Here is a 17,821-nt window from a genome sequence, read left to right on the forward strand (position 1 = left end):
CCCGGACCAGGGAACACCCCAGGCCGCAACGCACACGTAGGCCGCCGGCGTACCTCGAGGACTATGAATGCGAATGCGACCTCCCGGGCAGGACTGGAACTTAGAGGGGAGGGGTGTTATGTACTGAGTTGAATAGGATCCAAACTGCAGCAGTCTGATTGGTCCTAGAACAATAGGATCCAAAAGGCAGCAGCCTGATTGGTCCTAGAACAATAGGATTCAGAATGCAGCAGTCTGGTTGGTCCTAGAACAATGCAGCAGTATGATTGGTTGGCAGGAACTACCCAATCATGCTCCAGATAGAAGTGAATCCACAACCTGATTGGCTTACAGTAGAATTCCGGAATTAGCCAATCATGTGCAGCCCATTGTGTAAATAATGTATATAAAGCAGATACCTTGAGGGGACTTTCATTCATTCCTCCTCACCACTATGAGCTGAATAAAGAGCATGAAATCACTTTGCGACTCTGAGTATATTTCAGGATGAGAACAGAAATCGTGCGCCGGCAGCAGCCGGAGGCCCCATTAGCTAAAGTGGTACCTCAGGTTAAGAACAGTTTCAGGTTAAGAACGGACCTTTGGAACGAATTAAGTTCTTAACTCGAGGTACCACTGTACAGCTTGGCTACAATCGTCCGTAGAGGGAAGTGAGGGGCAGATGGGGCTCATCAACCTGGGAATGTAGCCCATCTAGGAGAAGGAAAACTCTTATCCTGAACCTCTGCAGCCTGGGATCTTGTAAGTGCAAGGAGAAAATGGAGGGGTGCACCTTTGGGGCTGAAGGAAACTGCTGGAAGGTTGCAGCGCCTGCTGTGGCTGTAGAGACTGATCCAGGAGAGACATGTTTTGTTGCAGCTGGGGCAGGTGAAGGCGTCCGGTTGTGCTGCTGCAGATCTACCACGGTGCTTCTTTTTCCTGCGCTCCTCCCAGCAGGCATCTCTCCTCTATTCACTGCTATGGGTGGACGACCTGAAGCCCTATAGAGCACATCCTTAGGGATGCTGCCATCTTCCATTCTGTGAACATGACCAAGCCCATGTAGGCATTCCTGAGACAGGAGCGTGAACATGCTGGTGAGTGTGGGTTTGGCAGAGCACATCTTTGAGACTGTCCTGCCATGTGCCACCTGACTTAACTAGCATACCCAGGATTATTTGGAAGAAGCTTGAAACCCACCCATCCATCCTTTTTACTGGGCGTTCATGATTATTTGTGCTCATGATGACATTGGGACAGTTTTAAATGACTCTGCTTTCAATACTGTACATGTTTCAGGGTGTACATACTCCTTTGTTTCCAGAAATGCACGTCCCATAACTTCTGAAACCCTGTAACTTTTAATACCACAAATGTGGTTTTGTGTTTGTGTACGTTCTGCTTTTGTTGAGCTGTTGTTGTTGTTTATGTTCTGCTTTTGTTGAGCTATTGTTGTTGTTGTTGTTGTTGTATACCTGAAGGAGCGTCTCCATTCCCATCGTTCTGCCCGGACACTGAAGTCCAGCGCCAAGGGCCTTCTGGCAGTTCCCTCCCTCCGAGAAGCAAAATTACAGGGAACCAGGCAGAGGGCCTTCTCAGTAGTGGCACCCGCCGTGTGGAACGCCCTCCCATCCGATGTCAAAGGAATAAACAACTATCTGATGTTTAGAAGACATCTGAAGGCAGCGCTATTTAGGGAAGTTTTTTAATGGCTGATGTTTTAATGTACAGTCATACCTCAGGTTAAATACGCTTCAGGTTGAGCGTTTTCAAGTTACGCTCCGCGGTGACCTGGAAGTAAGGGAACGTGTTACTTCCGGGTTTCGCTGCTCAAAATGATGTCATGTGCATGTGCGGAAGCGGCGAATCGCGACACGCGCAGATGCGGGTTGTGTTTGCTTCAGGATGCAAACGGGGCTCCGGAACGGATCCTGTTCGCATCCAGAGGTACCACTGTATTTTTAATCTCCTGTTGGAAGCCGCCCAGAGTGGCTGGGGAAACCCAGCCAGATGGGTGGGGTATAAGTAATAAATGATGATGATGATATTAATTATTAATATTTACTTTTACACCCCCTTCATCCACTCATTACAGGGTGGTTAACAACATAAAAATACAGAATACATAGCATAATAACAAACAAAAACAATAATCCCACCACAGTTTAAAGATCCATGGATTGTTTAATTAGCCAAAGGCCTGGGAGAAGAGGAATGCTTTTGCCTCGCATCTAGAGATAATGTAATGAAGGAGCCAGGCGAGCCTTCCTGAGACCACCCTGAATAGTTCCCTTCTAGACAGCAATATTATGGTAACACTGGAGAAGCACCGCAGAACAACTACAGTAATACAGTGGAATTATGTGCGAATATATAGGTCTCCCAGCAACATGCTTATTGTGTCAATGGCAAATTGCAGAATATACCTGCAAAACACACGAAGGAGCGCCCATGATAAAGTAAGGGCCCCAAGTAATTTAAGTGGGACAAGTACAAGATAAGTTCACATTCCTGCCAACAATTTTTTGATGAAAATTCGGCCTACTGGAAGGTCTCCCAGGCCTGTGCTGCTTTGGGAGGCGTGGTGCAGACTGGAGGAGCCTACCAGGAAGTCATGCCGGCCTCCAATGCATCTGGAGATGGAGTGTGGACCAGAGAAGCCTACTGAATGGTTGACCCAGCCTGTGCAGCTTCGGGAGACACTGCGCGGACAAGACCTGCCTCCTCCTCCTCCAGCGCCACAGACAAAAGTGCCATGGCGGAGGGAGGAAGAGGAGAGATGACACATGGGGTGAAGGTAACTTTTCCTTCTGTTTCTTGGTCTTGCAATCTGGTTTGAGCCAACTGACTCGCACCAGAACTGAAAAAGCCTGCCTTTTGGTCCCACGCTCTGGCGTGGCTGGAGCACAGGAGCCAAAATGGGCATCTGCGATTGGGATCAGAAGCTGGGGGCGGCTTCTGTCAATTTGGGATGTCCTGGTTAAATCGGGACACTTGAGAGGTATGAGTTCAGGGTGTAAACAGAGCTGGAATTTCAAGCAGCTTTGCCTGTTTGTGACGCCAGAATTCTAGAATGTTCTACGGTCAGACGTTGCAGCATCTTTTAGTGATGCCTCATGGAAATCACTGAGCTCTTAGTATTTGGGTTCTTTTGCCAACAGTGCAATGTTGGATCTCAAGCTGCTCCAAACGCCAGCCGTGATCATTGATAATGGATCTGGGTCATGCAAAGCTGGGATCTCAGGTGAGTCTGAACCACGATCGCTTATTACATCCGTTGTTGGACACCTTAAACAGAACACGGAGGATTACTACATTGGGGAGAAGGCTTTCTCTAAGAATGGTGCTGTGTTGCTGAATTATCCTGTTGAGCGTGGCGTGATTACTTCTTGGGATGACATGGAGAACCTCTGGAAACACATCTATAAACAGGAGCTTAAAGTGAAAGCCAACGAGAGGCCTGTGCTGCTCTCTGAACCACCACTGAATCCACTGTTGAATCGGGAGAGAACAACAGAGATGATGTTTGAACACTTTCAGGTTCCAGCTTTGTACCTCTCGGTCCAAGCCACACTGGCCCTTTACGCGTCCGCACGCACCACTGGGTTGGTGATGGACAGCGGAGATGGAGTAACTCATACTGTCCCCATCTATGAAGGATATTGCCTACCCCACGGAGTGTCCAGACTTGATGTGGCGGGGAGGGACATTACCAATTACCTCGCCAGCCTCCTTTTGGAAAACAGCCAGCCTTCCTTAAGCAGGACCAAGAAAATCATGGTGCAGAGCATCAAAGAGAAGTCTTGCTATGTGGCCTTGGATCCCAAGCAGGAAGCAGAAAGAAAAGCTGAGGTCTTCAAGTTACCAGATGGAAACACCATCACACTCAATCTTCACCTCTGCCAAGCACCAGAAATCCTTTTCGTGCCAAAGATCATCGGTGTTGAGGCGCTGGGCATCCAAGCCATGATCACCAAGAGCATTAGAAAGTGTGACAGAGATATTTGCAGCCTCCTCTATGGGAACCTGGTCCTCTCAGGCGGATCATCACTTTTCCAGGGTCTAGATGAGAGGATTTTTAAAGAGATAGAACACCAAGTCCCACAGGGGGTTCCGCTGCGAATCATAGCACCTCCAGATACAATGTGCGCTGCCTGGCTGGGAGGATCCATTCTAACTCACCTGGACTCTTTTGTACCCATGTGGATTACCAGTGAGGACTACCAAGAATTTGGTGCGGGTGCAATCCACCGAAAGTGCTTTTAAGAAAGGTGTATACTTATTATGGTGATTATAAAGCTGATCTGCAAGATTGTAACTTTAATAAAACTACAAAGAGTGGTCAATTCTCCAGTCTCTCTGTGTTTATGAGTGTGACCTTCATGTTATGATAATTATGTTTGTACTGTATTTTGTTCTGAAGCTTTTGAGACAGTGAAAGGATCGCTTTCACTCATTACAGTGGTACCTCGGGTTACATACGCTTCAGGTTACATACACTTCTGGTTACACACTCCACTAACCCAGAAATAGTGCTTCAGGTTAAGAACTTTGCTTCAGGATGAGAACAGAAATCATGCTATGGCGGCGCGGCGGCAGCAGGAGGCCCCATTAGCTAAAGTAGTGCTTCAGGTTAAGAACAGTTTCAGGTTAAGAACGGATCACTGGAACGAATTAAGTACTTAACCCGAGGTACCACTGTACTTTGAAAAAAGCAGGGGGCGTTAGGTTTTTTTCTTTTTAATTCTCCCAGTTTTCAATTCTTCTCAATGAAAATCATGGGGGGAGAGGAACGAATCCAATTTTTCCACGAATATCCCTTTTTTTTTGCCTTCATACCACCTCCCTTCACCTTCTGGGCTCTGCCTTAACTCTTGAAATATTTTGTGTGCTTTTCCAGAATTGGCAGCTTTGTGACACCACAGGCACTCTCTTATAACATCACCAGGGCCCTGCATTGTGACATCATTGGCTTTGGGATACTGCCGTCATGGCAACCCTGGGCTTTAACTCTTCCCTAAGGGTCTTGGCACTGTGGCACTGTGGTGTAAACCACTGAGCCGTGCCAACCTAGCAGTTTGAAAACACGCCAAAAAAGTGCAAGTACGGTAGATAACACGACTGGATTTAACTGTCAGGGATCCTTTACCTTTTTAAGGGTATTGGGAAACTCTTCTGCAGAGGGTCATCAAAAGAGAAGGATCGCTATCGAGAATTTCCAGCACCACCATCCAACTATGTTTTTAATGCCTCCTTTTTAACTTTTTAATTGATAATTTTAATATTTATTGTAAAGCACTTAAAGCTTTTGCTTAAGTGCTATATAAATGTTGTTAAACAAAACCAGAATAAAAAAAAATACAGATCCCAGCATCCTTTGTGATAAGGCGTAAAAGTTTTAATAACCCTTTCATTTTTGGAAGGGCCACACATTTCCAGCTCAGAGCTAATCCTGCTTTAACTGCCATTTCCTCTGAGAGCGCCTCAGATATGTTTTTGCCTTTCTGAGGATTACATTTCCCAGGTTTCCTGAGTGGAGGGCAAAGCAAACTGGGAAATGTAGTCCTGAGAACAGACCAGGGAATTTGTTTCATGAAGCTCCCCAACTACAATTCCCAGAAGTCATTGGGGGAATCAATGACAGTTAAAACTGAGGCGGCGGCGGCGGCTGCTGCTCCCCGCCCCTTTTCAAAAGTTCTCGCTCGGCCCTTTGCCCTTCTATCCGTTTCCATAGAGATATGCAAATATCACTCCGCAGGGGCGCATAAATACCCAACTTCCCGCTCATTGTCGTCGTCGTCGTCATGGCAAACTACGAGAAAGAGGTTGGGGAGGTAAAAAAACCCCTTGACCAGACACTCTGCCCCTCACTTCCGCTTCTCTATGATTGGAAAGGGAAGGCGAAAAAGGTCGCAGCGAAAGCAGGCGGGGCGCGGCTCATAGAGCCGGACACGTCGGCCAGCCCCGCCTCTTCCGGTCCCAGTGGACGCCATTTTGTGTATGTGAGAGTGAGAGAGACGAGAAGGGAAGCGCCGCTGCCGCCGCCGCCGCCGCCACCGCCTGGGAACCTCATCGCGGGCCCTTCGCTGCCGTCACCCGCCGCCTTTCCCTCTTCGACCCTTCCCCTCCCCAGGCCCCCGCCCCGGCCCCTTCCTCGCCGCCGGGCGTCCAGCCATGCCCTCCTCGCCGCTCCGGGTGGCTGTGGTTTGCTCCAGCAACCAAAACCGCAGCATGGAGGCCCACAATATCCTCAGGTAAAGCAACTCTGGGCCTGGGTAGGCCTCGCTCAGCTACCTCACCCATCTCCAATTCCGTTCCCTGGTTTCCCGTTTGAAGTGAGGTGCGGGGGGGGGGTCTTTGACGCCACATTGGATCAAGGTGGGGCCTCCTCATCCTCGTCGTCGTCACAGTGACGTCACTTAACCCTTACAGTCCCCCCAATTCTCTTGGAAGCGGGAGATAACGTCAAGGAAAGCTCTTCCACATTGGGTGGAATAATTTACGGCAAGGGGCTCCGTGACGTAGATCGAACTCCCAATTTTGTCAACAAGCCGGGCGGTGGATTATTATTATTATTATTATTGTAATTATTATATTTCTTAACAGCCCTTCCCTGTAAGGTCACGGGGCGAGTTCCAATAGTGTGAAGATGCCACTTTCAGATTCGGTTAAAACGATTATTGCTTATTGTTAATTGGCTTTAAAAGAGACTTAGGCAAGTTCGTGGAGGAGAGCTGTGTCAGGCTTCTGGTCATGGCGGCCGTGGTCTGCCTCCATTGCTGGAGGCAGTAATGCTTAATGCTTCTGAATGCCAGTAGCAGGAGGGGAGAGTGCTCTTGGGCTCTGGCCCTGCTTGAGGGTTTCCTTTGGGGCATCTGCTTGGTCATTGAGAACAGGGCGCTGGACTAATGGACCATTGGCCTGATCCAGCAGGCTTCCCTTATGTTATTATTTAGGTTCCTTACCTGCCATCCACCATAAAGTCCTGGGTGTGGGTTGCAGCAGTGTAAACATGCAATACTAAAAATGTTTACAACACTTTATAATAAGAATAGAGTGGGGTCTTTTAAAACATATCTCTTAAAGGCCCGGATGAAGAGTACGTTTATCCCACTTTATACCGCTGAGAGGCTCTCAAGACTGTCTTACAAAAATATTTTCACACAATAACAAAGCATTTTAAAATCTGGTATCAAGAATGGAAGTAACACGAGGTTCCTGTGGGGGTGGGATTATTCCTTTCTTCACTGGTGCTGCCCTTGAACCTCTGCCTATTGGGGAAGAGCCATATCTGATGTTCTCTGACACAAGGGGGTAGGGGCTGATCCAGTCACAGTGGAGGCAAGTCTTGACTTCTGTTTATAAAAAAATACGTACTCCAGGATGTGTTGTGCAATGCATTATACATAAACCAAAATTAAAACATAACTGAATACAGCAATCTGGCAAGTAGAACAAAACTGCTTTATGCTTATTTTGTGGGGTGGAGTTCATATATCATGACAATCCCTTGGGAGAGTGTGAAAACAAGGCTGCTGCATTATAAGACTATGCAAATATTGAGGGGTGGGATGTCATAATTGTCATTGACATGATTTAATATATTTTTTGTTACAGGGTTTTTATACTGCCCTTCAATAAAACTCATTTTATTTTATTTGAGGCTGTGGCAGCGTCACAGTTCTTGATAAGCTTTATAAAATGAGATAAGCTTTTTAAAATGAGAGTGAGGGAAAGAGAAGAGATAGTGTTGATACAATCTTTAAAGGATGTGGCAGTTCCCTTTTCTGTCTCATTTTTACTTCCTCCTCGGATGCCAGCATGTGAATCTTGAAGTAAAGGAACTGCAACCTTATTGTGATATAGATTCCCCTCCCCAGTCTGGTTGAAGGGCTGCAGAAGGAAAAGATGCTGCTCTTGAACCCTTATTTGAGGGCTCTCTACTTGCTGCCATTCTCTTTTTTTCCACCCTTCAAATTCACTTAAGGTTCCTAGGTAGGACCGATGTGTTTTCATCATCCCTTTTTCCACCCTACGGTCTTGTCATAAATATTATATTTATATTTTGTTTACAAACATTCAACAATGCTCTAATAGTGAATTATGGGGGTGATGTCTACCTGGAGATATGTAGCTAAAAGAGGACAACTGAGAAATGGGAGGGAAGTATCTTTATGCTTGGGAGGTACCCTGACATTTGCTGGTGTGTAAACACCCTAGAGAATCCATAGGAAAAGCAAGGGTGGAGTAGAATGGAATGGAATAGCCAAGAGAAGGGCAGCTCGACTGGTTGGTTGTCAGCCACCCTAAATAGGCGCACTCCTGCCTAAGGGGTGAAGAGACACCACTTCATTTTGTCCTAAGTCCCGCTTGTTATCTCCACAATCTTTACAACAACCCTACGAGTTTGGTGAATATCATCACATTTTGAATTGCGTGAGTTGAGGAGGAGTGAGAGTGTCTTGCCCAGGGGTAGGCAACCTAAGGCTCATGGGCCAGATGCGGCCCAATCGCCTTCTCAATCCGGCCCACGGGGAATCATCATGTTTTCACATGAGTAGAATGTGTCCTTTTATTTAAAATGCATCTCTGGGTTATTTGTGGGGCATTGGAATTTGTTCATTCCCCCTCCCCCAAAAAAATATAGTCAGGCCCACCACATGGTCTGAGGGGCAGTGGACCAGCCCACGGCTGAAAAAGGTTGCTTGACCCCTGGTCTTGCGTAAGGATCTCAGTGAGTGACTGATAGAGAGTAGGCTCAAACCAAGGATTTTTCTTAGCACACTTTCTTAGCCATAACTCTGAACACTTCTGTCCTCCAAACACACAATCCTTACAAAATCCAAGTGTGGTCGCACCACACTCAAGCATTTCTAAACAGACACAAACACAAGCACCTGAGGGATACCCAGCAGCAAGCAACCTACCTGTGGGCTGGAGGCAAGATGTGTGTTTTCATGGGATAATTGCTTTGTGTTTGAGGAACACTTCTGGAAATGCTTAATGATATGGAGACTTGCTAGTCTGACTCATTAAGTACTACTCCCCAGACAATGTGGAAGTACCAGGGGTGGGGGAGCAACTCTCAACAAGGAACTGGCTGTAAGGCATTGACTCATGGGACCATGTAATGCATATTTCTTAGCATTGTTAGCTTTGCTCTTAAGGATTAAGTGTTTAGAAGGTTTCACAGTTTACGTATTAAAATATTTGGACATATTCAGGTTTCATACAGTGGATGTGGGGAATGCAAGGGGGCACTTTACAAACCCCACACATATCCTGTGCCTGTTCCAGATTCTAGTTGGCATCAAAGGACATGTGTCCCAGAGCCCAGTGTCTTAAATTTGATTGATTTACTCTCAAACAACTTGGTATCTTCAGCCATGCTTAACTACAACAGATGCAAATTAGAATTTTTGCTACTACATGGGTAAGCATATATCAGGCTTCCTCAGCCTTGGCCCTCCAGATGTTTTGAGACTACAATTCCCATCATCTCTGACCACTGGTCCTGCTAGCTAGGGATCATTGGAGATGGAGGGTGCCTACCCTTTTGCTGCTTGAGCATTTGTTCAATAGTTTGCGTCTGGGTAGCTAATGAATATTATGTTTGTAGTTAGTTAAGTAGGTACCAGTGAACATCTAAGACACTTAATTGAAGAAAGAGTGATGTTTTATGTTTGATTAAATGACCCCAGAACTGATGGTCATGTGGTTTTGAGTGACTCCAAATTTTAGGGTTGATAATATTTAATCCAATAAATGTGTGTATATTCTTTTTGAGTATTCTGAAGTGCTTAAATCCCTCCATTCCTAAACTCCAGGTGAGTGCTGACAGCTGTTGATGTTTAGGATAAGATCTTGATCTTTTGGAGAGATGTGTGGCTGAGCCTCCTGTCTCCTCTTATCACATACCATTTCCTGTAAGCACTCTTTGCTCCTGATGGGTGTCCCCATCAATTTACAAACCGTCTTGTCTTTTCACTGCATCTAACCAGATTTGATTACTGGCCTCCTCTGCATAGTGACTGTGTATTTGGCAGCTAGGATCCAAAAATGATTTGGGTGGATGAGCTTCCCCATATTAGTGCCACCTCCTTCCAAAAGCCCCCTAAGATAGGTCTCCCTCTTGCGTGAAAACCCTTATGAAGGGCAGCTGTTAAAAGGAAATATGGCTTCTCTTTGAAGCATGTGAAAATTCACAGAGGTGGAGTTTGGATTTGGTGAGGTAGAATGTGGAAGTTTTTGTCCAGTGCTAGACCTACTAGTTCATTCTGTACAGTGGCTGATACTATCACCAAGGGGTTGGCATTTTCTATTGCCACCTGAAGAAGACTCCTCTCCCTCTGTGGGGGTGCTACAGCCATCCCAAACTAGGATACAAGTCTCTTAGCTAATATTTATGCTCAGTTGACCTCTGTACCCTGTATTAGATGAGGCCAGACAGCTCTGTTCTGTAGAGACAGATGAAGCTGGCTGCCCCCAGGCTTCCTGCTAGCTGGAGGATATCCCAGGAGACAAGCTCCAGTTTTACCACTGACTATCAGGAGGTTCATATTTCACCTTATTCATAAAGTGAACTGTCCTGTTGGAAAAAGAAGTTTTGAGTTCTTAGCATTGCTTGCAGATAGCATCATCCTCTGTATGCTTACTCAGAAGTCTCACTTTGTTCAAGGGAGCTTTGTAATAGAGTCTTATCTGCTCACGCAGAAAGTGTTAGTCATTTCTGGCCTGAAAGGAAAAACAAAAGCCAGCTTCTGTATAACTTCTCTTGGGGCCTTGCTTAGGCAACCGGACAGCCTACTGCTCATCACCATGGTTTAATGGGTCTGCTTAGGATTACTGTTATAAAGTCCTCTTCAGACCATTTATCTGCCTTCATCTCCTCACGTTTCACCAAAGAACAGCTGCACAGTTCAAGCCAGTTATGGGTGTTAGGATGAGGGCGGGGTTTTCTCCTTGAAGAGGAAGCTGCCTCTTTCGGTGAGAGAATGATTCCTTGTTTACCAGCACTAGCTGACCTTTTTCAGCCATTTGCTCACAGTACAGTATAAGTAGGAAGTACCAGTATCCACCCCCCTCCCCATGGCTTTTAGGCGATAAGAACTTACAAAGCGCCAAAGGTCTATTTAGCAAGGATCCTTCTGCCCACAGTGACCAACCAGATGGCTCTGGGCAATACAAGACAAGAGGGCATGTCTGTTCTTCAACAACTGGTGTTCAGAGATGTACTGTCTCTGAACCTGGTGATTAACAAATCATAGTTAACCATTAATTACCTAATCTTGCATGAATTTTTAAAATTCCCTGTGGGCCTGCATTCAATCAGGCTGTTTACTCAGTGGGTACAGACTCAGACATTCACCATTTCCTGGTTTGCTCTGACCATAGGCGGTGTGATCTCTGAGTCGGGGCAACACCTTTTGTTATACTTGAATCCTGCACTTTCCCCCAAAACTCAGTGAGACAATGTCCATTGTTCTCTCTGATCACTTTTTTCCTTCACAACCTCTGTGAGGAATGTTAGGCTGAATACATGACTGAGCCATAGTCACCTACACCCAGATTTACGACTGAGTTGTCTTGGTCCTAGTCCAACACTATAATGATCCTTAACTATAGTTAGCTATAGTTAGCACTGTTTCTCAAACCGTGCAGTATATAATTGGCACAACACAGCAATAGTTTGACAGGATCAGTGCGCCAGAAGAGGGGTTGTCTACATTGAACCCAAACTTGGTTTTTCAAGTTGGTGGTTTATATGAGAGATGGGCTGTACATTTCATTGTGGTGTCTAGTACTAAATGCAGCCTTGTAATCAAACCTTTATAAGCTACTGGCCTACACATCCCATCTGCGAAACCTGCATTTCTCTGCTAGCCATGGAGAAAGGGATGACTCCTCCTTTGCAGACAACATGGCAACTCAGGGTTCAAAGCTTTGTTTTCTGCTCAGTAGGCTGGCAGAAGAAAGATAGATTGCACCATTACTCCAATGCCAGCCCACTTGGATTTTGTGCTGGGTACAGGGCAAAGGGCTCTTTTCTGTCTCTAACATGGAAATCAAGCAGGCTGCAGAAGGAATGATGGAGCATTCTACTTCTTCTCTGCCTGCCAGTGTGTCCTCTCGCCTGCATGGAATTCCTTGCTTCCTATAGAGACCAGGCTTGTTACTTACAAGATTGTCCCAGTGAACAAGCCAGTTAAACCTGACTGCTTTGAGTCAAGCCTATTTTGTTCCACATCTTTCACGGAAGTTAAATAGCCTTGAATCCAGTTCCCTAGCTTTCAAGTGCCAGTGGATTGGGCTGCTTATATACTTCAGTGAGAGATTTGGGTTGATATTGGCTCCATCAGAATTCATAGCGATGAGTAGTTGTCACTTCACCCACCACCTACCTATCTGATTTGAGAACATGTGCTTTTCTTGCAGTCCAGATAAACATTAGAAGCACCTTCCATGTACAGGGTGTTCTGTGCTTCTTAAAACGGCTTCAAAGCAAAATGTAAGAGTTTTGTATAAGATGAATCATGTCCCAAAATTTCAAGCTGGTGCCCTTTTAAGCAGATGATGTAAGATTACTTAACATCAGAAGATTTCTATAAATGTCTTAAACTCCATTCTGGGTGGACATGAGTAGGTTGTGTTTATTGCCACAAGAGTTTCTCTACACTGGTATTGCAGGGATTTGTCACATCCCTAGTTTTATGCAGCAAGCTCTCACTTAAAATCCTGGTTATTGCTGTTGTGCCTTCCAGCCTAATTTCTTTGCTTTAGTTTCTGTAGCTCCTTAATTTGTCAGATGCTTGAAGAAAGTGGGCTTGAATTATTGACTGTTTCTCGTTCTTTTTAAAAAAATCCTACTCTGCCAAGGAAGATGGCATACATGGATATTCTCTCACTATTCCTCAGAACAACCCAGGCAGGTGGGTTAAGCTGGGATATTCTAACTGGCCATGGTTACCCAGCGAGTTTCATGACTGACTATGGAATTGAACCCAGATCCCTCTGTTCATTTCCAACATGGACCACTAGGTGATCGCCTACAGTAGCTCAGAACATAATCAAGTTAGCTTTTAAATTGCCACAGCATTATTTTGAATGTTACTGCTGCAGACTAACTGGTGGCTCTTTTTTCCTTTTCTGATGTGTCTTCCAAATCCCAGCTTCTTCATTGGGTGAGAATCATTGGAGACCTGTGCAAATTCAAGGATATTTTTGCTCAGAAATCTATCTTGTCTCACATGTACATGCACATAAACACTCCCCACAAATGTCTATTTACAAATGTATTGTTTAATAGACACTGCCTTGGTGAGCAAAAGGGTAGGACTGTGCAGTCAGGAAAACCATTGGTGTAGGGAGTACATACATATCCAATGCCCCATTGTTCCCAGTATCTAGAGGGTGTCCCTTTTCCCACATCAAAATTTTCCCTGCTTTCTGATCCCTTCATTCCTCCCTTGGGATTTGTGTAGAGGCAGAGGTGTGTGTGTGTGTGCGTGTGTGTGTGTGTGTGAGAGAGAGAGAGAGAGAGAAGGGAGTGAAGTGTGAGACGAAGGTGTAGGAAGAGTTATTGTGTAAATGGAGAATGCTTCTTTTCTACTCAAGTCTTGATTGTTCTTGGACCCTGCTTCCCTCAATGCTGTTTGGTTGCAATTCTTCCCCCTTCAGTGGAATCCTGGTTTTCCTTTCGGACATGGAATTGGGGTACTCTGCACACTTAGCAGCTACTTTTGGGGGGAGGGCTTTGGAAGTTCTGCAGGGCCCACCCCTGTGGTGAGTCTCAGGACAATATCTTTCACATAGGGCCTGAACAATTCTTTCCTCACTCACTTGCTATGACAGGCAGCTTGGAAGAATAAGATAACAATGAGTTATACACATAACACACTGTTGCATCTGATTTGCCTCTGAAAGCTTTGCATAGCTATTTGTGGCTTTGACTGTGTCTATATTTTATCAGGTGAACAGGTTGCTTCACTAGCCTGTTGCACACACAACCCTCTAATGTTCACACTCTAAGCATTCTCTGACACAGAAGGGACTTGCATGTTTTAATGTGCCATTTATTCTCTGTGTCATTTGTTGATTGATTATTGATTTGTGTCCTGGCTCTTCATCCAAAGATTCCTTCCCCATTTTTATCTTAACAACCCTGTGAGATACATTGATATTGACTAGCTCAGTAGCACCCAGTGAGTTTGTGGCCGAGTGGGGATTTGAGCTAGTAGCCAGCCCTGGACTCACACTACATCTGTAATCACCACGCCTGCATAAACAGTGAACATTTATCAGTATATCTAGACCTTTAAATTATGGATCTTCTGGCTCAGTTTCTACATTGTGCTAAATTGTTATTTATGCCTACTTTATTTTTAAACCTAAGCCATGGTTTGAGTTTCCAAATGGGCCACAGGCAAACCAAGGCTTACATTTCATTGTCTGCTTTTCATTTCCACCTTCAGCACTTCATTTGTTCACACTCACCTCCATAATATAAGTAAGGTAAAGGTAAAGGACCCCTGGATGGTTAAGTCCAGTCAAAGAGACTGTGGGGTGTGGCGCTCATCTCGCTTCAGGCCAAGGGAAATGGCATTTTTCCACAGACAGCTTTCCGGGTCATGTGACCAGCATGACTTAACTGCTTCTGGCGCAACAGAACACCCTGACGGAGGCCAGAGCGCACGGAAACACCATTTATCTTCCCACCGCAGTGGTACCTATTTATCCACTTGCACTGGTATGTTTTCAAACTGCTAGGTTGACAGAAGCTGGGACAGAGCAATGGGAGCTCACCCCATCACGTGGATTTGAACCGCCGACCTTCCAAGCAGCAAGCCCAAGAGGCTCAGTGGTTTAGACCACCGCGCCACCCGCTCCCTCCCATAATATAGTGTCCCAGGGAGATAGAGGAGATGGCTGAAAATAGTTGCCAACTCAGACATTATGCAAAGCCATGTTTTGTAAATCCACTGCAAATCTTGGTGGCCTGTGACAAAACTTGGATGGTGAGCAGCACCATGATTAAGCTTCTTTACCATGGTTTGGCATGGTGTCTGAATTGAACCACTGTGTCTGTTATGCCATATCTAACAAAAATGTTTTGGGGGATAAACAGCCAATAGTTTACCAGGTGAATCTGTGACACCCACACGTATATAGATTGCTTGACTGACTACTTTGTGTTTGAAATGTGAATTATAGTACTTCCTTTATCAGCTGTTTGTTATTCGCCTGAAGTAACTAGTTCTGATGTTACTGCAGTGCTGACTTCCACTGCTTCTATGCCTACAGTTGCTTGCAGATGTGAAGATTTCCTTCTGCACAGATGGACATGAATTGCAGTCTTTGCTTCCTAGGAAGAAGAAATTTTTTAAAGGGCACCAAGTCATCTTGGTTGTCTTCAGCTCCAATTAAATTGTTGATTTCTCCTGAAACGGGGCCCTCAGCTTCAAATGCAGCAAGAGAGCATACAAGACACTTGTGAACACACCCACAGGAGCCAAGGGGCCATGTATCTAAAAAGCAGATTGCTTCTAATGTAAAATTGGCGAGGAGTTGGGGAGGTGTAGTTTATAGCACAAAAAGGGCCTGCAGGAAGGAAAGGAGGTTGGCTGTTTTTCTCACATCTAGGCTCATCGTTAGTGGAACTCTTCTATTAGGGGACAAAGCAGTGGGTGATGCAAAGGTGTTCTATGCTCTCCACCCACCTACTCAGACAGGCCTGTCGTCAAAGACACTGGTCTGCTTCTGATGTGTGGGAAGCCCTAAGGCCAGGGGTGGGGTTGGGGGAAACCAATTGCAGCCCAAAGGCCACATTCCCTTTTGAGCCAACTTCCAAGGGCCACATCATAGTAGTGGATGGGGCCAGAGGCAAAAGTGGGCAAAATTACAAATGTAAACTTTACCACTCTGCAGTAGGCTAGTTTCTGTACACACACATCCCTTTCTGCCTTCCATCCTGAACACTGTGAAGCATTACCAGAGTTCAAGGACACATACCATACAGGCAAAAACACTCAAGGAAGGTGTGAAGCAAGGCCAGTGAGGGATGTTGCCTGGGGAGAAAGTCCCTAGGGCTAGACAGAGAGGCCCGACCTGAAGTTCCCCATCCTAAAGGAAGGTAAGCAGGATTCCTGCATTGCAGGGCGTTGGGCTAGATGACTCTTGGGGTCCCTTCCAGCACTACAATTCTATGATTCTGGGGAATACCAGATACAGAAGATGGCGCCTATCAGTCTGAGATTTCTAGGCAGCTCAGTAAATTAAGTGCTGTTCTGCAGATGTCTTTGCTGAGAACTTCCATTGGTCTCCCAAACATCAATTCTAACTTGTTAATTTCTCAGTGAATTTTGCTGTTGTGTGCAGATTGTTTCTCATGCATATCCTTTGCTATTCTTCTGAAACCACCTAACCTTTGGTGTGCGGCTCCAGATTTGCAGTGTGCAGTCTGCTGCTCCTGGATAACACAGGCCTTATTGTTAGTGGCGGCTGCTTAAAATCTAACACCAAAGGCGAAAAAACATCAGATAAACTTTCTGCAATGTGTGTTTTCAGTTGTCGCAGCAGATGTCCATCTGTAAACCATTCTCGGTGAAGCCTGACTCATCTCTCACATCCTATAATTAGTCCCATAATTTACATTTGGAATGAGACGCAGTGTTCTCTCTGGATGGCATTCTCAGTTTGTAGAACAGGACTGCATTATGTACTGTGGTGTGGTTAGGAGTGTGAATGAGTGTGTGTTGTGTGGAGGGGGGAGCAAATGAGCCTTCCATGAGGAATGATTGTTCTCAGTTCTAGGTCAGTTGAATCAGTTTTGGGTGTTGTGCTATAATAAACTCAGTTGGGATCTGGTGGATGAAGAGCATTGCTGGGCTTTGAGTGTGATCATCTGCTGTTGGGACACGAGCAGTGACTGGTGCTTTGAGAGTCTTGAGTAAGAGTTCAACCCCTGTAGCTCTGTTTCACTGGTCTCTGTTCCTAACCCAGGGATTAATCACTGTAGTACTATCTGGATGCTGCTGGACTCCAGCTCCCAACATCCCTGACCTTTGGCCTTTCTGGACTGTAGCTGTTGTGTGTCCAGTAACATCTGGAAGGCACTATGTTAGCTACTTCTGTGCTAGGCTAAAGGATGGAGTGAGGGGAAGAGAAAAAACCTCACTAAAATCTAGGGTTTTTATTGATTGTCTTCCACCGCAGGGTACATACTGTGGTACAGAAGACTCCTATAAGTCTCTCTCTCCCACTACATGGGGTTCAGTCACTGGGGTGGACCTGGGTGACTTAAGGAGTGTTCGAAATGTGTTTACAGTAGTTAGCTAGTTCACAAAAACTGATGCAATGCAACAGGGTTTCAGCTCCAGAATACGTGAAGAAAGCAGTGATCTCTGGGCACTACTAAAATGCCTTCTTTAGTAAAGAAGGAAATTGCATTGTCCTGGCTGTTGTTTTTTGCTAAAGCAAAGAGGTATGAGATCAATCCCAATAGCATATGGTCAGCAGGCAGAGTCATATAGGTGCTCATATTTTGTATCAGTTGAATGCTGTGGTGCTATATTCTTGTTTAAAATGCCATCTTCAGGAGAAATTAATACAGTATAGCAAAGGAAGGCAACGCTGCATTCCTGTCAAATGATCCAGTTATGTTTTAACTGCTATATAATGTATTCTCGAAGACAGTACTGTCAACTGCACTGGGAAATCCGCAATCCAGTCTCTTAAATGGCATTGGCACTTTTACTTGGCTCTGCCTATTACTGTTCTGCAGGAAAGGCAAACAGCTAATTGAGAGTTCACTTCACACCTTTTCCCTGAGGGCAGCCTCTGGCAA

General features: G+C 45.5%; 3 protein-coding genes across 5 annotated transcripts in view; all 3 read left to right on the plus strand.

Moving 5' to 3' along the window:
* FNDC10 (fibronectin type III domain containing 10) overlaps nucleotides 1-17,821 on the plus strand; it is a 243,253-nt gene that overhangs the window by 28,408 nt on the left and 197,024 nt on the right. The gene's annotated exons all lie outside the window — the stretch shown is intronic.
* On the plus strand, nucleotides 3,041-4,325 carry LOC307223210 (actin-related protein T2-like). The gene has a single exon (XM_079989066.1). The coding sequence runs from the start codon at nucleotides 3,145-3,147 to the stop codon at nucleotides 4,243-4,245; it is 1,101 nt and encodes a 366-aa protein (XP_079845192.1). The 5' UTR covers nucleotides 3,041-3,144; the 3' UTR covers nucleotides 4,246-4,325.
* The window catches only part of SSU72 (SSU72 homolog, RNA polymerase II CTD phosphatase), a 52,520-nt gene continuing 40,529 nt past the window's right edge, over nucleotides 5,831-17,821 (plus strand). Inside the window, exon 1 of the mRNA XM_079987337.1 lies at nucleotides 5,831-6,233. Within this exon, the coding sequence (XP_079843463.1) occupies nucleotides 6,154-6,233 (80 nt within the window). The 5' untranslated portion in view covers nucleotides 5,831-6,153. The remainder of the gene's footprint in view (nucleotides 6,234-17,821) is intronic.

Source organism: Podarcis cretensis (assembly GCF_951804945.1).
Source record: "Podarcis cretensis genome assembly, chromosome: 8".
Classification (NCBI taxonomy): Eukaryota; Metazoa; Chordata; class Lepidosauria; order Squamata; family Lacertidae; genus Podarcis; species Podarcis cretensis.